At 45.8% G+C, this 23811-nt stretch overlaps 1 protein-coding gene across 12 annotated transcripts in view; it reads left to right on the forward strand.

Moving 5' to 3' along the window:
* Window positions 1-23811, forward strand: part of FHOD3 (formin homology 2 domain containing 3) — a 352366-nt gene that overhangs the window by 56708 nt on the left and 271847 nt on the right. For all 12 annotated transcript variants that reach the window (XM_082194682.1, XM_082194676.1, XM_082194681.1 and 9 more), the window contains exon 3: window positions 2486-2550. In XM_082194682.1, coding sequence (XP_082050808.1) covers window positions 2486-2550 — 65 coding nt within the window. The remainder of the gene's footprint in view (window positions 1-2485; window positions 2551-23811) is intronic.

Consider the following 23811-nt stretch of genomic DNA (forward strand, 5'->3'; position numbering starts at 1 on the left):
GATTGGCTTACTCCTATAATTTGAATGATATTATTATTCTGTTATATATTTTCTACTCACTATTAGCCTACCTGTTGTCTTTGTATTGTTGTGATAAAGTTGTATCAAGCCTGAGTAGGACTTCTCTCCAGCCCCATTCAGACGTTTTCCCTAAATGTGTGGAAATAGCACATGGAGAGAGTGCTAGTGTTGGCCATGCATGATCTCCCCACTCCTGATTGTCCCTGCGTGCCCTGGGCTTGCCCACCCTACTGTTCCAACCTTACCATACGAAGCAGAGAAGGTCGGGAGGGGGGGTTGTTCTGAAGTGCATTCACCCCCTGAACAAGCTTGGAAGCCTCCCTACGGAGACCCAAAAGTGCAGGATTAGTGACAGCCGCAACAGGAAAACAGGAAACAAGGGCAAGCCTTAAGGTGTGTTGTTTAACTCAGTGTTTCCCAACCGGTGTTCCGCGGCACACTAGTGTGCCGTGAGACACCGGCTGGTGTGCCGTGGGAGGGAGGCGGGCGAGTCGGGCGGCGAGAGGCGGCGGCGGCGAGGATCCGCGTCGAGCCGGGGGCGGCTCCGCGGTGGTGGTGCCGAGCGGCGGGGCAGCGCGCGCAAAAGGGAGGAGCGCGAGACAGCGGAGGAGGAGGAGGCCGGCATGTCCGGGCAGCAGCAGCAACAGCAGCAGCAGCAACTCCCGGCGACGGCTCCTCCTCCGCCCGCTATCGCCGCCACCACCACAACAGCCGCTGCCGCCTCAGCTGCCGCCGTCCCTCAGTCCCTCGCTCTGCTGCCTTCTCCCACCCCGGCAAGGGGAAGGGAAAAAACGTTCACTTTTGTGCGTCCCTCCCGGCGTGACGCTGCGCGCTGACGTCACGGGGCGGGGCTTTAATGGTGGTGTGCCGCGAGATTTTTTTCCGGTAAACAGGTGTGCCGTTGCCCAAAAACGTTTGGGAAACACTGGTTTAACTCTCCTATTTAGAGATGTTGCCAGGCTTTGTGAGTCCTTGGCTTGGAATGTGAACTTTGGCGACTTGCACTGTTTCAGGCTCCAGAGTTCTCGCTTGAGCCAGAGGAGAGCTGCACCCTTTTTACCCCCCACTTGTCCCCCCACCGTTTAGAGGGTGCAGACTGCAACTTTAGCAACAACAGCAGGCAGAGCATGTCTGACTTGACCTCTTCCCTGGCACCTTGAATACGGTTACAGCAGTGACCCTGGAGCCCTGGGCAATGTAATTTCCCCAGTATGCTTGAAAACATCTGACGGACGCTGCTGCTTCCCTCTGCCAGAGCAGCCCCAGCAACCTGCTTGCTAGGCAAGGGGACACGGGTGGCGCTGTGGGTTAAAGCACAGAGCCTAGGACTTGCCGATCAGAAGGTTGGCGGTTTGAATCCCCGCGACGGGGTGAGCTTCCGTTGCTCAGTCCCTGCTCCTGCCCACCTAGCAGTACAAAAGCACATCAAAGTGCAAATAGATAAATAGGTACCACTCCGGCGGGAACGTAAACGGTGTTTCTGTGCACTGCTCTGGTTCACCAGAAGTGGCTTAGTCATGCTGGCCACATGACCCAAAAGCTGTACGCCTGCTCCCTCGGCCAGTAAAGTGAGATGAGCGCCACAACCCCAGAGTCGGTCACGACTGGACCTAATGGTCAGGGGTCCCTTTACCTTTACCTTTAGGCAAGGGGACTTGAGAGGGAATTGGCCCAAATGTGCTACCCGTAACACCATTAAGCGTTTGAAGGGCTTTAAGCAGTTTTCTGACTTGTAGGGAACTTTCTCTCTTGGATGAACCCAAGTACAAACTGAGCCCAGGGAGCTCATTATTCCTAGCTGTGTTTGTTTTTTCATGTATTTGATGAATATGTAAACGTTTCTATCCGTGCTTTCTGGCAAAGAATAAATAAGCCAAATGGACTGCTTTTCTGGTGCAAATCGGCTGAACAATTAAAATTGTGTGTGTCTATTAAAATTGTGTGTGTCTATTAAAATTGTGTGTGTCTATCTCTGGGGACGCGGGTGGCGCTGTGGGTTAAACCACAGAGCCTAGGACTTGCAGATCAGAAGGTCGGTGGTTCGAATCCCCTGCTCCTGCCAACCTAGCAGTTCGAAATCACATCAAAGTGCAAGTAGATAAATAGATACCGCTCCAGCGGGAAGGTAAACGGCGTTTCCATGTGCTGCTCTGGTTCACCAGAAGCGGCTTAGTCCTGCTGGCCACATGACCCGGAAGCTGTACACCGGCTCCCCAGAGTCGGCCATGACTGGACCTAATGGTCAGGGGCCCCTTTACCTTTATCTTTACCTCTATCTCTATTTATATAGATATAACTTATTCTTGTTTAATGTGGCAATAGAGTCCTTGCAGTTTCATGCATGCTTTTATAAAAAATTGAATACCTGCCATTGCTGAGAGTGTATATAGCATATTAGATGATTCACTGAGATTTGCTTTAATTAGCTCATCATTTTTTTTCTATTTTTTACCCCCCCCCCCAGCAGGGGCAAGAAGCACAGTGTCATTTTGAGGACCCAGCTTTCAGTCAGAGTCCATGCCTGCATTGGTAAGTGAGTTTCCAAGTATTTTGATGTGGTGAATGTGTGGGAAGCATTCAAAAAAAAAAAATGCACAACTTTACCTTCTGTCATTCTGTTGCTTCCTGAAAAGATGTTGTCTGCCCTCCAAAGGGTCCATGTAGCTACAAAATAAATAAGAAATAAAAAATAAAAATGCACAGCAGTAGAATAATTCTTATCTGTTTAATGAATGCATGCAAGATAAATTTTAGTCCTTGTAATTCTAAGGAGCAGTTTTGAGTCCAGTGACAACATCAGAGCTTGGATCTGGGACTTGGCGATGCATGTACACAGAAAGTGAGCTTTGAATTCCATGTGCTTTGCTGGATCAAATCAAGAGCCATCTAGCCCAGAATTTATCTATATTTTGAATATTTTATTATATCCACTTGCTTTAATAATTCTGTGCTCTCTGACCATGTTTCAGGTCTGCTCAGTTACTAGCTCCTAAATTTGGAAGCAGGGTGAATATTGGGTGTTGTCGTTTTCGCCAGAGGAACACACTTTTGCTATTTGTAGATGTTCAAGAATATCTGTAACAATTTTTTTTGCATTAGGCCTGCTGGTTTGAGATGGCGAACTGTGGAATCGTAGGCTGGCAGCAAGCTACTGTATTTTAAGAGGCAGATAATATTTTTTGCTTTCAATCGTGCAGCTCTTGGCCAGGCAAACTGTCATTACTGCTGTGTCAGTGACTGGAAATAGAATAGACTATTGCTGTCAAAAGGAAAGCCAAATGAAACCAGTGTGCAGAAGGCAGCTCATGCATATCAAGTCCTGCCAACTCAGCACAAGTCAACGGCTGTGTTTTGGAGCAACGTGCATTGCGGCACTGGGTGTCTTTTTAAACGGGACATTACTTGTAGCAGGTGATAGCAACCAGGAGAGGTGGTGGTGTTTATTAGGACTGGATTTTCCTGGGAGGCCTGTGTTCAAATCCCTGACTGGACATCCACTGAAAAGTCACTTTCTCAGCTGCCCCTTGGATGAATTTCAGAATGTAGGAGCATATGAAGCTATCTTACATGCTGTCATATAATAATAATAATAATAATAATAATAATAATAATAATAATAATAGTAGTAGTAGTAGTAGTAATAGTAATACAGTGGTGCCTCGCAAGACGAAAAGAATCCCTTCTGTGATTCTCTTCGTCTAGCGGTTTTTTCGTCTTGCGAAGCAAGCCCATTGACAGATTAGCGGATTAGCGCTATTAGCTCTGTTAGCGGCTTTTAGCGGCTTATCGGATCAGCTGATAAGCGGCTTAGCGGCTTAGAAAAAGGGGGGGGGAGAAAAAAACCCCGCAGGAACTCGCAAGACATTTTCGTCTTGCGAAGCAAGCCCATAGGAGAGTCGTTTTGTGAAGCACCTCCAAAACGGAAAACTCTTTCATCTAGAGAGTTTTCCGTCTTGCGAGGCATTCGTCTTGTGGGGCACCACTGTAATTGTTAAGCTGTGGGTGAACATATCAGACGACACAGCGATTTTTCAAACAGCTCTTGTTTATTTAGAGGCCAGAACAGAACTGAACTGAGGGGTTCAGTCAGCCTGCTTATATAGAGCTCCAGTACCATGTAACTGTCACAATTTTCTAAAACTATCCAATCACTGAACGTCACTTTCGATCCCTTATTTGCATAACTATCTACAGTATCCCCCTGCTGGCCCAGGGTGAGAACTTCAGTACATAACAATAACGACAACAACAACAACAACAATACCTTTATTGTCAATGTACAACCTGTGTACAATGAAATTAACCGAACCTCCCTCCCACACAAACACTCAATCTCATTGCATTCTGTGTGCTTGTCGCACAACACACCAACCCCAAAAGTCAGTTGTATTATCTTCCGTTCAGCAGCCTAACAGTCCACAGATAGCAATTGTTTTTTAGCCTGTTGCTGTATACTGTATACTGATTATACTTCTACATCTCCTGCCCGAGGGTAGAAGATTAAAGAGGTGCTGGGCGGGGTGTGAATCATCCCTGAGGATTTTTCTCGCTCTCCTAAGGCATCGATCCCTTGCGATGTCATCAGTGGCATAGCGTGGGTTGTCAGCACCCGGGGCAAGGCAAGTAATTGGCGCCCCCTAACCCGTGGATTTGCACCCCCTAACCCTAACCCCCAGATGTTGCGACCGGTGCGGCCGGCCCCCCCTGCACCCCCCACGCTACGCCACTGGATGTCATCTAGCAGGCTCAGGGGACAGCCCATGACATCATGTGCTGTGTTCACCACCCTGTGTAAAGACTTTCTGTCTGTGGCTGTCAGGCCAGCATACCACACTGTGATACAATATGAAAGGACACTTTCTATTGTGGACTGGTAGAAGGAGGTCATCAGTTGTTGTTTGACATTGTTCTTTCGCAAGACCCTGAGGAAATGGAGTCTCTGTTGGGCCTTCCGAACCACCTGAGTTATATTGTTTTTCCAAGTGAGGTCTTCACTAAGGTAAACTCCCAGGAATTTGAAGGAAGACACTCTCTCCACACAACCCCCACCCCCCGATATACAACAGGGCTAGTTCCCCTCTCTTCCTCCGAAAGTCCAACACCATTTCCTTTGTCTTGCTAATATTTAGGTGCAAGTTATTCTCTAGGCACCATGTAGATACTTTCTGAACCTCCCCCCTGTACGCTGATTATTTCGTAATCTAGAAAAGTCATGTTTGCTGCGATTTGCAGAGGCCTTTGCCAGCGCTCCTCCCGCCTGATGTCCTTGCAACTGCAAATGTTGGGGACTGAATCTGGGATTATCATGTGCAAAAGCAGCTGATCTATATTTCTTCCCAGAAAGTGAATTCTTGTCTGTGTGTTGTAGCACAGAGTCTTTTTTTCGACTAACACGTTTATGTCAACATGGTGAAGTGCATTCACAATTGGGGGAGGGGGAGAGAGACTATATAGCCCTAAGCATAAATTGGTGGGTGCAGTCGCCGCCTTGACTTCAAAACCCACAGGAATCTGGAGATAAAGCCTTGGAAAGTAAAACAAGCACTTTCTTGCTGCTAGCAGGTAGCATCCATTTGATTCTATCTTCACATCTCTTGGTGTGGACCTGGATGGAGGCTGATGGTCTGCCAGCCAAAGTTAAAGTGAAGAGCAGGATGGGGTTAACACCTGAAAGTTGCCTCTGGTTAGTAAGTCAGGAAGCATTTACAGTCGTACCTTGGAAGTTGGATGGAATCAGTTCTGGAAGTCCGTTCGACTTCCAAAACGTTCAAAAACCACAGCGTGGTTTCTGATTGGCTGCAGGAAGCTCCTGCAGCCAATCAGAAGCCCCATTGGATGTTCGGCTTCCAAAAATAGTTCGCAAACCGGAACAGCCACTTCTGGGTTTGCGACATTCGTAAGCCAAAATGTTTGACTCACAAGGCATTTGAAAACCAAGGTACGACTGTAGAAGGAAACTAATAGTTTGTCCGGTCTGTCCTGCTCCCCTCTCAGTTGCACCCGGAGCTCTGCCTTTCTTCATTATGTAATGAGCAATATTCTCATTGTCTAGAAAATCTCATGTAGCAAAAATTTGTGAGACTTTAGAACTCCATTGGATACTTTGTGACGTATCCCTCTCTGTGAAATGGGAATTTTCTTCCATTGTCTGTTGTGAAAGCGAGGCTGCAAAGAACTTTGTAGAATGGAAATGAACCAATGTACGCATTGTAAAGCCCATTGGCCAATGATATACAATTGTAGAACAGTTCATTATTTTATTTATTTCATAAAATTTATTTACCGCTTGATTGTAGGAAAAAGCCTCAAAGTGGTTTACCAAAAAGTTAAACAATAAAATTATCACAAAAAAATTAAAACCATGATTTAAAACATACAGAAGGTTAAAACCACAATAAAACTACCGAAACAAATTAAAACTCCTATAAAATATTAGCATCATTCAAGGGTACTTATTCTATGCTACCTGGATTTTGATGTGTAGGCATGCCTTGAGTTCCTTCCAACTCTATGATTCTATGATTTCTTTGTGGCCATCAGTTTGGGGGATTTTATGTGGTAGAAATAATATAAGTGGGTATATCTGGGTTTCAAGAATGACAATGGTTTGCCGCTAAAAAATAATAATCAATGTTGCAAGGACACAGGTGATTGAAACACCATGGAGTGTGTGGTTGTAGTGAAAATGCATAAATGCTGATTTCTTGGTAGCATTTTGAGAGCATGGCAGATTTCAGAAAGGCCAACAGAATTTTTGGATCAGTGTTCAGAGTAATGGAAGTTAGATAGAATACTGTCAGTATTCAAGTTTTTGTAGCCTGAACTGTAAGTGGATTCTGCCTGGACACACCCTCACCTTAGCAAGCGATAGTGGTGCTGTTGAAACAAAGAGAAGCTTTTGACATTATCATTGTGAACTATTTGTTTTGAATTTCACAGTAGGGAGAGATAATTTACTTTGGTTCTATTTATCTTGGCACTTCCTCATACAATATATAATTTTTATTTTCTGCCAAAGTGTTAGGTGTGCTCATTCAGGAGCCATGGGGCGCCAGAGGCCCCAACAATTTGCAGAGCGGACATGGATTTTGGCCTGTTTATAGGTGGGATAAGACTAGGAATATGCTAAACTTGTCCCTTTATGTCTGGGATATTTCTGATTTCCTTGAACTGACATTACAAAACTTGGTAATGATAATGATGTGGACTCAAATCATTGCTGAATGCCACGTTTGTGTGTGTGTGTTTTAAGCATTTTGCTTAATTGTGCGTTGTGCTCCTCACTCAAACCAAAAGCCCCAAACCCGGACATCTCTGAAAGCAGTTAAGTGCACATTCAAATAATTGTTGTAAACTGCATGTACTTTACAACACTAGCCTGCAGCCGCTCTCTCCTCTCTCACAGATATAATAAAAGACCCGTCAGCTGTTCCAACAGGATGCTTATTTGAATAGCAATTATACAACATTCTTATCAGATATTTGTAACACCCATAGTTGCAAGGTTAGTGTGGGACTCCACAACATGCTTTTGGGCCGTGGGCGGCTTTCCACATTTCTGGTTGTCAGCTGTAACACAAACACAGGAAATTTTGCACATATAAAATGTAGCAGAATTCTTGTCATGGCTCCTGTAGGGAGCTCTTTCCAAAGGCTTCATGATGGTGAAACGGATTCTTCCACTCACCCACGCGTACTAGCTGACTGAAGAGCGACATTGGTTATCGTGGAATATGTGTGCTTTTGCTTTTAGGGAAAGTCTAACACTGATACCATGAGCAACGTATATATTAAACTGAAGCTAGTCTGAAGGAAGAAATGACAGTACAGTGGTACCTCAGGTTACATTCGCTTCAGGTTACATACACTTCTGGTTACAGACTCCGCTAACCCAGAAATTTTACCTCGGGTTAAGAACTTTGCTTCAGGATGAGAACAGAAATCGTGCTGCGGTGGTGCGGCAGCAGCATGAGGCCCCATTAGCTAAAGTGGTGCTTCAGGTTAAGAACAGTTTCAGGTTCAGAACGGACCCCCGTAACGAATTAAGTTCTTAACCAGAGGTACCAGTGTAGCAGTATATTCTGCCAGCCAGGAATACCTCTTTACCTCTGTTCAGAACCAGAATTACCAATTTCTCTCGTAATTCAAACTATGTGACCGCCCAAGTCCATACATTTGTTTCCTGTCCATTCACATATCAACAAGTAACGAAAGCCTTCAGTGGTATCCTGCTCCAGTTCCGTATCATTCTGCCCCTGTGTTGCCTTTGGGCCAGAAGGTGTGGTAGCGAACCACTTGGGGTGATTAAATGAGCTAGCCTTTTATTTTAAACCGTGGAGCCCAGGTAGAGCACGCTTCTATATGGAAGTGAGCCATGGGCAACTTACAGCTGCCAGGATCAGTGCCTTAATGCAGGGGTCGGCAAGGTTTACCTCGCCTGGGCCAGTTCACTCCAGCAGAGATCCCTCCATGGGCCGGATTGCCCGTATGCCTGCAATTTCCGGCATCTGCGTCTGCACAGACGCGATTTCCGGCGCTGCAGAAGCGAGTCCCCACACTGCACTGGTTTAGTGCAGCGTGTGGGGACTTGCCAAGCAGGTGGTTCAGTTGGGGGCGGCGGCTCGTGGGCCAGTTAAATGACCCGCGTGGGCTGCTTGTGGTCCACAGTCAGAGGTAAACTGGCCTCCCCCGGGCAATTGAGCTAGATACTTGTTTACCTTCCGTCTGCTACTCCCGGAAGGCTAGGTCGTAATCCCAGCGATTCTCCTCATTAGATGTGAGGAGAACACACCCTCTGCTTCTCTCTCCTTGCTTTCCCCCCCAGGGAGGGGAAATGAGACAGACAGGAGTCCTATTTACATGTTTTATTCCTGTCATTCAGCAGTACATAGAAAACGTGACTGCACCCTTCAGACTCCATCAGAAGAGACACGACTCCGCCCCTGTACTTCCAGCACAGGTCAGATGACACTCTGAGCTAACATCCGGTGCTCAGTACAGAGAATAGACTCCTCCTTTTTCTCCAACAGTACAGATCGAGACAACAACATCCTCTTTTGCATTCCAGCCATCTGGAGCTGGCTTTTGCATTGCTGCTTTTATCCAACAGGTTGCTGCCCCCTGCCTTAACGCCTTCCACATGCGGTGCGTCTGGAAGATTTTGGGCATCACAAGGCAAGACAGAGTCTCAAAGGAAGATGAGCTCTTTGTCTCATGCACTGCTGAATGAGTTATAACTCACGCCCCATTGTCCAGTAAGTTGGGCACAGGCCAGTCACACCCTGCCTCAGAGCTGAAGCCAGCTTTGCACATATCCTATAAATAATGGTAATTCACTAGGCAAGTGGTAATTATTTCAGATTACATGAAGTAATCTTTTGCTGTTGATTAGAAACTTTATTACCATTTTTTAAAAAGGAAACAGAACTCTTTCTGTGAAATTCAGATATTATTGTTTCTGGGCTATAAAATTAAGGGAACCCCATAAAACCTTTATTAGCAAGTGATTTACATCTATAATGTGTTGTTTATAAATGCAATTTGAAAGCCTCCAAGAAGCTCAAGGAAAACCATTATTTGGGTTTTTTAAAAAGGAATATTAGATATATATATTTATTTATTTGTTTTGTGTTAGATATACTTCAAACAACCCACTTCGAGCTTGAAAAGAAGAACAGGTAGAGAGCATTAGATGCTTACCAAAACCTGCAACTAATTCGGGATTTAATTTAAAGGGAAGAAAAAGGTGCCTGGAGAATTTGCTGGAAGTGCTGTGCTTTCATGTTCAGATGCAAGGCGAGGGGAAGAGCAAATCGGAGTGAGCCTGAGGCTATTTTATCTCCTTGTACTGAATCTGTTTAACAAACAAACAAACAACATGCAGAACAAGGGGGTGAGAGGGAAAGCAGAGAAAGCATTGGAGGGGGTTGGACTAGATGACCCTGGGGATCCCTTCCAAATCTACAGCTCTATGATTCCATGAAAAGCCGTGGTTTTAAATGCTAGCAGTTTTAAATTGAGCAGAGGCACCTGCTAGCACGTGGGAATGCAACTATCTTTGGAGCCGTTCCAAGGCAGAATTGGTGATTCAGCTCCCTGTCAGATTGAGTACAACATGAAACAGTGCAAAGTATAATTTTAAATCATTTTGGTGGTGGTGTCAAATTATGAATGTTAAGATTACTTAGACTGTGTGATGAAAGAAGGTTTCTGCATCCATTGGGTGCCAGAAAAATAGAGCAAGGTGGGGAAACTTTTCTTTTCTTTTCTTTTTTAAAAGAACATACCTTTGAATATCTGTGGATGTGTGCAGTTCCTATCCACTCGAAAATATGATGTCAAGGATCCACACCAGAATGTTCTCTCAGTATGTTTGTGTCAGGGAACCGACATCGGAGCGAGAGGCGAAGGGGAGGCTCCCAGATGATGCTGGCGAAGGACCCAGCAGCAGGGGGAGAGACAGCTCAGTAGAGGGGGAAGCCAATCAGCACAACACCGGGGATAAAGGGGGCAGACGGGGGAATTGGAGAGAGGGCTCCAGGACTCTTCACTGGACACCAGCGGGGAGAGCCCAGGTCCTCCGCTACCCACGCCTTCCCTGCGCAGAAGACTCCCGCGCAGTGAGAGGAGGAGGAGACTGGGTGTCAAACAACTTTTATGCTGGAAGAGGTTCAAGAAACGCCCACTGACGGATTCTGCCAGTGACTGAGGCAGCCACCATGAGAAGGGGCTGTGCAGTCAGAAAGGTTTAACAAGGCAAATTAACCGAGAAAGGCACCAGTTTACGCACGAGTAACTCATACCTATTACAGTAGGAAAGCTGCCTTTCTAGATTGTGCAGAGTCCTCTTGACAGGGTACTATTTAACAGCTTCTTTGCCTCCATCAAACAGAAGTACAAGGCATTATAGAACCAGAGGTTGTAGCCTTTACTTTAAATTTCATTGGGTGCTTTCCATTTTGACCCTCTATTCTCCTCATCCTTTTCTTAGAACTTGCAGCTCTAGGCTAGAAACATAATAATAATAATAATAATAATAATAATCATAATAATAATAATAATCATAATAATTTATTTATACCCCGTCCTCCCCAGCCAAGGCCAGGCTCGGGGCGGCTAACAAGCAATAAGAAAAACAAGTTGAATGAATACAACTTAAAAACAAGATTAAAATACAACATTAAAATATTGAAACATTAAAATATTAAAATGCCTCATCGCAGGAGGAGAAGGAAAAGAAAAAAAGACAGAGAGGGAGGGAATAAAATTGGCTCCAAGCCAAAGGCCAGGTGGAACAACTCTGTCTTACAGGCCCTGCGGAAAGAAATCAGATCCTGCAGGGCCCTGGTCTCATGAGGCAGAGCGTTCCACCAGGCCGGAGCCAGTGTTGAAAAGGCCCTGGCTCTGGTTGAAGCCAATCTAACTTCCTTAGGGCCTGGGACCACTAGGGTGTTGCTATTTATGGACCTTGAGGCTCTCCGTGGGGCATACCGGGAGAGGCGGTCCCGTAGGTATGAGGGTCCTAGGCCGTGAAGGGCTTTAGAGGTCAAAAGCAGCACCTTAAATCGGACCCTGTACTCCACCGGGAGCCAGTGCAGCTTCAAAAGCACTGGATGAATATGCTCCCATGGCAGAGACCCCGTGAGGAGCCTCGCTGCAGCATTCTGCACCCGCTGGAGTTTCTGGGACAGCTTCAAGGGCAGCCCCGTGTAGAGCGAATTACAGTAGTCAAGCCTGGAGGTGACCGTCGCATGGATCAAAAAAACGTAAAGAGAGAATTCCACAAAGCAGTTTGAAACAGCAAGTAGACACGTGGCAAATGTAAAACTTCCCTGTGAAATGTGTCATACTCAATTAATTGACCCAGAAAAATGGCCAAATATGCAGGGTCTAAACATTTCAGTTGCAGTAAATGGGTTGAGGAAAGCTTCCAGCTGAATCATGGTGTCTTTATTAGCAGGGAGTCAGACCCCCCGTACATATATCAGTCTAATTCGGGGAAAATTAGGCGTGTTTTGAGTTTCGTTGAAGGCAATGGAGCTCAGATGCTTGGCTGTTATTTGAGGCAGCTCCTGTGGTTTCATGAGACTTTGGTACAGTCAACGGCAGCATCATGGACCAGCCCCACCAGCAATCTACAGATGGCGGGCACTTCAGGAGGGTCCACTGCCAGCCCCACCACCTGCCCATAACTGTTGGGAAGACATGGATTGCCCCAGGAGGGGCTCGGAAGGTGTTTGCCTGTGGGTGGAGAACAGGAAAGAAGAGAAACAGCGAAAGAGGACACAGGAAAAGAAACAGATATAAAAAGGAAACAGCACATCGTCTCTGGAAAGAAGCATCTTATTGTTGGGACCGATCATTGCCCGATTTGCATGGAGACGCTATTTTAAAATGTGGGTTTACAAGTGATAAAAGGCTCGCAGGACACCTAAGACCTCAGAGTGCCTGAAAATTTGCCTGATTTAATTTACCTCCAGAATAGAGTGGTACCTCGGGTTACATACGCTTCAGGTTACATACGCTTCAGGTTACAGACTCCGCTAACCCAGAAACAGTACCTCGGGTTAAGAACTTTGCTTCAGGATGAGAACAGAAATCGTGCTCCGGCGGCATGGCAGCAGCGGGAGACCCCATTAGCTAGAGCGGTGCTTTAGGTTAAGAACAGTTTCAGGTTAAGAATGGACCTCCGGAATGAATTAAGTACGTAACCAGAGGTACCACTGTACCATATTTTTCCATGCACAATATGATGGCACCCCGCACCAATTTTTAAGTCTTATACACAGATTTATACAGTAAGTCTTGGGTTACCTGGCTGCTCCTGGTGACTCCTGAGTCACCAAGGGTCGTGGAGCTGGCTGGGGAGGTGAGGTGGTGCCAAGGTGAGGATGGGGCTTGGCCGCAGCACTGCACCATTGGCTCTCACCGGCTGAGGCGAGACACAGACGCAGGCTGGAGAGGCAAGGTGGATCGTGTGGTGGGTTGAAAAAAAGCTCAACAACTTTTGGGACAATTTCCCCCAAAAGCTGAACAGCTTTAAAATAATGATTCTAAAATTCTGGGCTCCCAAAAGTAGGGGTCGTCTTATACACCGAAAAATACGGCAAATCAGGTAATTTTTTGAGTTAATATTGGGGGAGCTTTTGCATGCTCACCTATCTCTGTTCTAAAACAAAAATAAACAAATCTCTACTTCCAGGTAATCATGCATCGAATTGCAACCTTAATCTCTTACGGCTTTTTAATACCCTACCCCTTTGACGATGTTTGCTGCGCTAAGTACTCAGTGAAAAAGTGAAAATTAGAGGCCCCTCTGGTGTATTTACTGGTGTAGTAGTCGGAAGCAAACAGACGCACGGTTTCTGGAAGCCTTCTCAAAAAGTCAGGTATGGGAAAAGCAACGACAGCTGGCTGCCGTCTTACTCAGATCGTACTCAGCTTCATCTTCTTAGAGCAGCTTGGACTGTTCAGAATAAGATCTCCTGTCAAGGGAGGATTGAGGTAAACCGAGGACCAGGGCTGCGATTCGAAGGCTGACCTCCCCCCATTCCCTGTCAAAGGCAGAAGTTTTCTACCGCCCAGCCTGCTAGTATTCACTTGACATAAGGTCATGCTGAAGCAAACATCTTTCTCTCTTCCCACCTATCCATCTTTCCCACTCCCTAGTTCTTGAGATTTAGGGTTTTGCTACTTGGACCATCAAAATCTTAGTAGCAGTCAGATTAACTACAGCATTTTTACTTGCTTTGTGTACTAATTTGAAAGTTTACTTTTACAAATAATTAAATGTAGTATGATTTTATCCTTTGCCATCTCTTCAGATATATATATTTTAAATACAAAAATATCCAAAGAAAAATTAATCCTTTTCTTCAAAAACAGTTGTATAGTTTGCAAACATACTCAATAGGGGTTTTTTTAGCTCTGCTCACAAAAAAACCTAAGTAACAGAAAAACAAGCTAATGATTAACATACCCACCTTTATAGAGTTTATTCAGTGCCCCCCTGTTTTCTGGTTTAATTTTTAAGAGGACCATAAATATGAAAATGAGCACCAGGTGTTCTTTCCCAAGTCAGCCATTAATATTCATTAAGTTAAATTGGGCCCAAGCCCTTTTGGTACATCATTTCTAATCAACATCTAAACCTACCCCATCATGGTTTACACAGTTGCTTTCAAATAAAGGACCACCTCTGGGTAATTAAGAAATGGCACCAGATGCTGAGGACTCAAACTTCCACCAAAGCTCCAGTCAGCTTGGTGAATGGTTGGGAAGGCTGAGAGTTGAAATGTGGGATATCCACAGCAGGTTAGCCTCTGCTAGGTACACCTAGGAGCTGGATTTGATCAGCACAAAGCCTTAACGCAGCAGAGGAAAGTTTGCTCTGTGTACCTTTGAAGGTGACTCGGAAACTACAACTAATCCAGAATGCGGCAGCCAGACTGGTGACTGGGGGCGGCCGCCGAGACCATATAACACTGGTCTTGAAAGACCTACATTGGCTCCCAGTACGTTTCCGAGCACAATTCAAAGTGTTAGTGCTGACCTTTAAAGCCCTAAACGGCCTCGGTCCAGTATACCTGAAGGAGCGTCTCCACCCCCATCATTCTGCCCGGACGCTGAGGTCCAGCGCCGAGGGCCTTCTGGCGGTTCCCTCATTGCGAGAAGCAAAGCTACAGGGAACCAGGCAGAGGGCCTTCTCGGTAGTGGCGCCCGCCCTGTGGAACGCCCTTCCAGCAGATGTTAAAGCGATAAACAACTACCTGACATTCAGAAGACATGTTCAGGGAAGTTTTTAACGTGTGATATTTTACTGTCTTTTTGGTTTCTATGGAAGCCACCCAGAGTGGCTGGGGAGGCCCAGCCAGATGGGCAGGGTATAAATAATAAATTATTATTATTATTATTATTATTATTATTATTATTATTATTATTATTATTATTACCTGCTCAGCACCTTGTCCACTGATGTGGAGCCCTGAAGTTGGGCCCTTGTGGAATGATGTGGATCGTTCATATCTGCAAGAAGCCACCCAACTTCCTTAGGTGCATAGAGGGGTACGCATTAGCCCAGTGGAACCTGCACCAGTGCCTGCCTCTGCCATGTCACTTCTTCTAACAGATGCATATATAGTCATACCTCGGGTTGCAGTAGCTTCGGGATGAATATTTTCGGGTTGCGCTCTGTGACGACCCGGAAGTAACGGAGCATGTTACTTCCAGGTTTCACCGCTCGCACATGCGCAGACGCTCAAAATGACGTCACGCACATACACGGAAGCGCCGAATCGCAACCCGCGCACGTGGGTTGCGTTTGCTTCTGGATGCGAACAGGGCTCCGGAACGGATCCCGTTCGCATCCAGAGGTACCACTCTACAGTGGTACCTTGGGTTACATACGCTTCAGTGGTGCTTCAGGTGAAGAACAGTTTCAGGTTAAGAATGGACCTCCAGAACGAATTAAGTTCTTAACCCGAGGTACCACTGTATTGTAGATGTACACATTGGTTCTACCCCAACAGAAATAAAGGTGGAGGAATTGGAAGGGGTCCTGAGGGTCATCTAATCCAGGGGCTGGCAAACTAAGGCCTGGGGGCCGGATGTAGCCCTTCAGGGTCGTAAATCCAGTCCACATCGCGAAGCCAGAACCTGCCGAGACTTCTGGCGATGGTGACAGGATTAAGAGGAGGCTCTGGCACTCAAACACCTGGTTTACCTCAGTGGCGTTTGAGTGGCAGAGACGTCCCCGCGCCGCACTGAGGTAAACCAGGCTCAGCGCTTGATTGGTAGAGCCGCCGCCGCTCAGCCTCTTCCTCCCATCGCCATTGCCTGGAGTCTCGGCTTCGTGGCGGGTTCTGGCTTCGTGGCGCGACCTCTTCCTCCCATCGCCGGCATCATCGCTGTTGTCGCCCTGGTGCTCCTGTGGGCCAGAGAATGGAGCAGATGAATTTGATCTGCCTACCCACGAGAAGCAGCAGTGGTGGTGGTGGTGATGGTGGCGGCAGCAACCCCTGGTGAGCGCAGGGGCTGGGGCTGGGGGTGGGTAGGAGGACTACTTGCCCCCCTTGCCTCTTCTTCCAGCTCCCCCCCCAGTGCCACTTCTCCAGCCCGCCACAAGGTCTGAGGGACAGTGGACCACCCCACTGCTAAAAATATTTGCCGACCCCTCATCTAATCCAACCTTTTGAGACCCCAAAGAAAGAGTGGATGTAAATTTCCACCAGTCTTTCAATCTCTGGAGAACACGACAAACCAAAGAGAGGTAAAATAGGATCATGGGAGGATGTATGGATGTATGTTTAGATGTATGTCTAAAAATATATATCACTTTTTCTGTGTAACAACTTAAGTAATGATGTATATGATGCGATGGTGTATGTATGTATGTATGTATGTATGTATAGGGTGGTATCTCCTTTATTTCCAATTTTAACCTACTCATGGATAGTTGTTTTGTAGCCAAATTGTCCCAGGAAAAAGGCAGCATTCTCCGGTAACGGCTGTGCGGCTTTGCTCCACGGAAGAAGCAGTTGACTCACAGCACCGCGCCGCTTCCCCGCTCCGCTCCGGAACCCGTAATCGGGCTCCTTTGCAAGTTGGGGGGGCGCAAAAGGTGCCCGCCGAGTCCCACGATCACAGGCTTCACCTGCCTGTGATTTTTTCAAGGGTCCCCGCTTCGCCGCAGCCGAACAGACCCGATTCCCGTGGAGCTGGTCCCTCCGGATCAGAGGGAGTCTGCCATTACCGATGGCGCCACCCCGGAAGTTCTGTTGTAAGTAATTTAAGCCCTCAATCTGGTTAACATATTATTATTTTTTTAAAAAGGCAACAAAAAGAAGTGCGAAACAAATCAAGATTTTTGTAGGTCCAAATACAATTACCGCCCTCCTTGAAAATGCACTTGGGGGATGCCATCATGCAGTCCAGGCAAAATGTTTTTCCTTCTTTTCTGAGTCGGGAATGGAGTATCTTGATAGCAACTCTTATTTTAAGTGAGTTCCTACATTTTCTCGGAGAGGAGCCTACCCTTCCCCCTTGATTTGTCTAGCGGTTCTGGCAAAAGGAAGCTGAAAACCAGAGCTCAGTATAGAATTTCAGCAAGCGAATCTAAGCCCAGTGTGTTCAAAGTGGTGTGCCTTTTCAGTTTTGAACACTCCTTTTCTAGATTTAATGCTAATTTCATTTGGTATATCATAACATCTATGCTTACTTTCAGAAGTTTCACTTTGGATCATTGAAATATAGGTCAGTACTGGAACCTCTGGAACATTGCAATACATAGAATGCCGAAATGGCTAGATTTCTACGTTAGCTGAGCAGCGTGGGTGGCACTCTCTGTAGATCATAATCTACTTCCGGGTTAGCGGAGTTTGTAACCTGAAGTGTTTGTAACCTGAAATGTTTGAAACCCGAGGTACCACTGTACATGTTTGCCTGTCTCATAATACTCAGCTCTGTGGTGACTTTCTCCAAGAGTTCCTCTCCAGCTCAGAGTATAAAATTAGATTTTATGCATGTGTACTCAACAGATCAGGCACCCAAATTCAGTTGCTTTCTCAGCACACACACAAACATTCATTAATGTTTAAACTCTTGCTGAAAAAGTGGTTGATCACTGTGAACTGCTTGACCAAACCACTGGACCCAGAAGCCATCCACCCATTCCTTCTGCTGATTATATTCCCTGGCCTTTGGGAAATTCCCTTGATTTTACCTTGCAAACATTCTATGCGCTTTTCCTCTGCTGTCTAGATAGAAAGCCTCCCCTTGTTTCCAGGTGTGTGTGTTCTGGGGAGGAAGAGTTGCATTTCCATCTCTCCATCATAGCTGGTGCTAGGAACTCCAATTCCCAGGGAACAAGAGAAAGGGGCGCATGTATGTGACAGCATCACTAGCCGGGAGAGAACTGCCAGGAATACAATCTGGCCTCCCCGAGTCCTAACTGAGAAGAGCTGGTAAATGCCAAACTGGTTCTGAATTGTGCAGAGGGAAAGTCACCCAGTAGCACCTTAAAGACCAACGTAAGTTAGTTCTTGGTATGAGCTTTCGTGTGCATGCACACTTCTTCAGATACACAGTGGTGTGCCTTTTCAGTTTTGAACACTCCTTTTCTAGATTTAATGCACACGAAAGCTCATACCAAGAACTAACTTAGTTGGTCTTTAAGGTGCTACTGGAAGGAATTTTTTATTTTGACTATGGCAGACCAACACGGCTACCTATCTGTAACTGGAAATTCACCCATCACTTTGGACAGCCGTCAAATAGCTCCTTTTTGAATCCGTAGTAAAGAATTGCTGGCAATGAAAAGAAAACTACTTGGCAAGAATAAATAAATGCCTTGGACTATCGTGAGGATAGATTCTGGCTTTTAGAGCCCAGCTAGATATGGTTTGTTCAAATCGAGGATCAGTCTATGAAGGGCATTTAATAAAGTCTTGTTCTTGAATTCTTTAATAATGCTTCTCTATGGGATAATGCAAAACATCACAAAGTTTATACGTGCGTAAATATTCTATTATAGGTCTATACATTTGGAATCGTAAACAGGGTGTAGGGGTGGAAAATAAGATTTACATCTGTTACCAGTGTTTTCTTTCCTTGGCCCCTTTGGAGTGGGTGTCTGAATGTCAGATGCTTCTCTTACTCTGTGTATGCTAAAGAAACATGGAATATTGGTGGATTCTTGCAATTGGTGGTTTCCCCAAATTCAGCATCTTCAATTTTTAGAGTAATGCTTGCATGGTTATGCATTTACACCAGTGCTACAGTGGCTAATGTGCAAAGCAGCATTGGTGGCAAAATGAACATCTTGGCATTTTGTGCAGTGTGATTAAAACAACAACAATTCTGTAATCTCTACTCAAGACAGGTGTCGGAATTGAATTTCCTCAGGGCAGAGGGAATATTTTTGAACGCTGACTTCAGTGAGTACTGGGAAAGCAACTGAGAAAAGATGAGAGAAAAGTGAATGCTACTTAGCATGTAATTATGTGATGTTCCCCCAGCCACCCACCCATTTTTCCTTGCACCGAATGTGTTAGAGACAGGGAACAGTTGCTCAGTGTGATAAGTTTCCACCTCACACTAGGGAGGCCCAGAAATAGCTGCAGAAGCTTAGTGAGCAGCCGTCTGCAGCCCCTACGCCCCTGGAACTGCTAAAGGTATGCAGGGCATGGCACTGGCAATTATGCCAAGGTGAAGATTTCACAGGGAGTGCAGCCCCTCCATGCAGGCCAGGTGTTTAAAAGGCTGAGCCTACCGTATTTTTCACTCTATAAGATGCACCAGACCGTAAGACGCACCTAGTTTTTGGAGGAGGAGAACACGAAAAAAAATATTCTGAATCTCAGAAGCCAGAACAGCAAGAGGGATCGCTGCGCAGCGATCCCTCTTGCTGTTCTGGTTCATGGGACAGCCACGTGAAGCCTCTTCAGGGCAGCGGGATGAAGGCTCCCCCTGCCCTGAAAAGGCTTTGCGCGGCTAAGCCAGAAGCTAGAACAGCGAGAGGGAGTGCTGCGCAGCGATCCCTCCTGCTGTTCTGGCTTCCGGGATAGCTGCGCAACCTGCATTCACTCCAGAAGATGCACACACATTTCCCCTTACTTTTTAGGAGGGAAAAAGTGCGTCTTATAGAGTGAAAAATGCGGTATATGGTAAAACGTCTTACCATGCATATTTCAGGTACGATTTTATTCCATTTGCAAACTGAGTGCTCAGCATTTGTATATGGGACAGATAAACCCACATCTGTTTATAGGTTGGTAAATGCACAGCTTCAAATATGGATTCCAGGAGACCTGTATAATCTGAGGCAAATGTACTCTTTGCTCATGGAGTTTCATAAGCAGAGCAAAGGCATTCATAGCCATGGCCAGAAAATCGAGGAGCAAGGCTGGATCCAGAAGCACTCTCTAATGGCAGTGGGGGGGGGTCCCCAAAAGATGCCCAGCATCCTCCCAAAGTCTGTATCTTCATTGCAAGATCAGTAGTATTACTGACTAAAATGGAAAAACAAAAATACTTGCATAACTCTGTAGACCAGTTTGCTGCTCCCATACTTCATTTCCCCTAATCTAAGAGGTGGATGGTCTGTGTAGATGAATTGCAGCCCTACTTGCTAGACCTTGATGCCTGATTTGGCACAGTCTGCCTGAAATGCCAACGCTGTGTGCTGTGGTGTATTTTGCTGATGCCACACTTACTTACCCTAATTACTTGGCCTGATCCTGCTGTGCAGTAAGCTGTTAGTCATTACCGGCTGGGAAAATGGTTACCCTTTCTTGTCTGGTCCAAACTGTTGACTCCGATAGACCTGTATGCTAAAAAGGGGTACTGTGCTTAGAATTCTAGCATCTCTTGAATTACTCACAAATCCCTTTCCTGTGAGACAGTCTATTCAGTGAAATTTAAGAGCACAGTGATGATGACTTGTGTGTTCAGTTAATAGTTAGGGTTTTCTTCCTTCATATATTAAATTATTGTAACTGAAAAAGATGCCAAGATTAGCAAATTTGCTCTTAAATCAATCCATATGCTTACGTATCCTGCTTATCAGGTTATTTCAGGAGTTCTTTGTCAAGCAGCGTTACCCATAGTTGTGTAATCTCGGCTCCTGAGGGCCTCCAAAACTTAATGTATAATCTTTTCATGTGAAAAAACCATACATATTTTGTAGCATTTATTTAGATTCTGTTCGATTCTATAAGCTTGCCTGTATGTTCATGGGTCTGTTATCAGCTCTCAGTAGAGCACATCTATGTCACAGTCTACTAGTATGTTCTCCTGTCCGAATCCCACTGAAATTAATGGTGCACTGCTTGGCCACAGAGCTTTTCCATTCATATTGATGGAGTTCATGAAAGAGAACTTCCTGGTACAAGTGCTCTCAAGAAAAATGACTATTTTAGATACAGCATTAATAAGGTAAAGGACCCCTGGATGGTTAAGTCCAGTCAAAGGTGACCATGAGGTTGTGGTGCTCATCTTGCTTTCAGGTTGAGGGAGCCAGTGTTTGTCCACGGACAGTCTTCCAGGTCATGTGGCCAGCAGGACTAAACCGCTTCTGGCACAATGGAACACCGCGACAGAAGTGAGAGTGCACGGAAACACTGTTTACCTTCCTGCCACAGCAGTACCTGTTTATCTACTTGCACTGGCGTGCTTTCGAACTGCTAGGTTGGCAGGAGCTGGGACAGAGCAACGGGAGCTCACTCCATTGCGGGGATTCGAACCACCGACCTTCCGATTGGCTAGCCCAAGAGGCTCAGTGGTTTAGACCACAGCGCCACCCGCATCCTGAAACAGCCTTAACAGTGAGTGGCGATGGAAAACAATGACAAGAGAACACTGAGCCTACCCATGCACAAATAAAATTGGATAATTTAATCATAAACTATAGTAACTTCTGAAAAGCTAATGTGACTGTGCAAAGAGCTTAGTAATGAACTGTAAATAAAAAAGGCATGTGTAAGAATTGGAAGGAAGGATAGAACACCAAGGAGGAGCGCAGATGACTAGCCCAGACGTGTTGGGACAGTGACAGCAAAACTAAAGGTCAGAATGAAAAGAGACTGGCAAGAGTTGCTAAATGCAGAGGTAGTCCTCATATGATGTGGAATACAACTCCCATCAGCCCTTGAAGGAAATATGATGAATGGGCAAGAATCATGGGAGTTGTAGTCCCGACACATAAGGAGGGGAACTGTGTTGGCCACCCCTCTAAAATAAACAAGAGTCTCTTTCAGCATAACAAAGAAGTGGGAAGTGCATTGCCCCCATCCAAGCGAATCTTCTCCTGTGAATTTTTTGCATGGCTCTTCCATCTCAACACACATTTCACAGCTGTGGTGGCTGGGCCATATAAGCTATCCCCTTGCGTACACTTTAATTGATATTGAAGTATGTTGTTCTAAAAACCGAAGAAAATTGGTCATCAGTCAATTTGTCACGTTTAAAGGTAGTTGTTCCACTGGTGATGGGCAGCTAAATGCAACCCTGTGATCATCACCGAAGGCCCTTCTTCGTATGTCTTCCTCACGAGAAGTCCGGAGGGTGACAAAACAAGAACACGACGTTTCTGCAGTGGCTCCCATTTTTATCCCGTGAACCGCCCTGAGATCTATGGATGAAGGGTGGCATATAAATTTAATAAATGAAAACGATAATTCTCCTCCTCCTCCACTCACTGCAATCTGACATCTTATTGGTTTCCGAAAAGAGCAAACCAGAACCCTCAACCTGAATTATGTTTAAGGTATGCGGTTTAGGTGTACATACCGTATTGGCCTGAATATAAGCCACACTCCCCCCCACCCCAAATTCCAACTGTGAAAAGTTAAAGTCCAGCTTAAATTCATTTCCTTATAAAAATTAGCTTTTCCGATATCGCTGCTGAAACAGACATACGGTAAAACAGAACGGGCGTGAGTGCCTGCAGAATTTTAAGGGAGCTGCTTATATTTGAATATTGTCTTTTTTCTTTTTCCTCCATGAATTTTAAAGGTGCGGCTTATTTGTGGGTGCGGCTTATATTTAGGCCAATACGGTACTTTCTTTATTGCGATCCAAAGACCCACAAAAACAAATTTGAAAGCAATTTCAAAAGCAAAGAACAGCAGAAATACGGAAAAGACATTACTAGGCAGTTGCTGTGTTTTATTGAAGACGTTGATTTCTTATTCTTACTACCTACGGGAGAATATTTTCCATGGCCAGGGTTACATATTTTACTATACAGTGGATCCTCTGGATACGGATTTAATTTGTTCTGGGGGGTCTGTGCACACCCTGAAAAATCTATAACTAGAGGCGCTGCTTCTTGCACAGAGCGCTTTTGCGCATGCATGAGCGGCAAAACCCGGAAAAATACTTCCGGGTTTGCTGCTTTCACAACCCAAAGATTATGTATCCAGAGAGGTACGTAACCCGAGGGTCCACTGTACTGTGGGCTGTATAAACAAGCCAGGCACCAATTAATTAAGGACGCAGGTGGCGCTGTGCGTTAAACCACAGAGCCTAGGACTTGCCGATCAGAAGGTTGGCGGTTCGAATCCCCGCGACGGGGTGAGCTCCCATTGCTCGGTCCCTGCTCCTGCCAACCTAGCAGTTCAAAAGCACATCAAAGTGCAAGTAGATAAATAGGTACCACTCAGGCAGGAAGGTAAACGGTGTTTCCGTGCGCTGCTCTGGTTCGCCAGAAGTGGCTTAGTCATGCTTACCACATGACCCGGAAGCTGTACGCCGGCTCCCTCAGCCAATAAAGCGAGATGAGCGCCGCAACCCCAGAGTCAGTCACGACTGGACCTAATGGTCAGGGGTCCCTTTACCTTTACTATTGGTAAATTTACCTGGAAACACTGATCTCTTGAGGTTCAGCTGTGACTGTAATCTATTCCCAATGTGGATCTATGGCCGAGCGTGTGAATTCAAATTATGGCAGCCATGTGAATAGTCCCCTCAAGGAGGCCTCAGTTTTCACAACTGAGCACTGTTTGGGCTATGAGCCTGGCACATGGGGAGCATGGCACAACGCAAAATTAGACAGATAATCCTTTTGTTTACCATGGGACATCAGCTGTGTTCTGCTGGTCCTGATGATGGATCTCACACACTAATACTGCTACTGCCTAATAACAGCAGGGAGTATTCCTCAGTAGTACCAGGTAAAATATACAAGGTAGCCACATCACACTTGTTTCACAGAAATCACTTAGAAGGTACCTGCACCCCCATAACTTTCTTTCTAGGATGGCTAGAAACCTTTCCCCCCCCCCCCAGATCAAA

This window comes from Podarcis vaucheri, assembly GCF_965113315.1.
Source record: "Podarcis vaucheri genome assembly, chromosome: 13".
Classification (NCBI taxonomy): Eukaryota; Metazoa; Chordata; class Lepidosauria; order Squamata; family Lacertidae; genus Podarcis; species Podarcis vaucheri.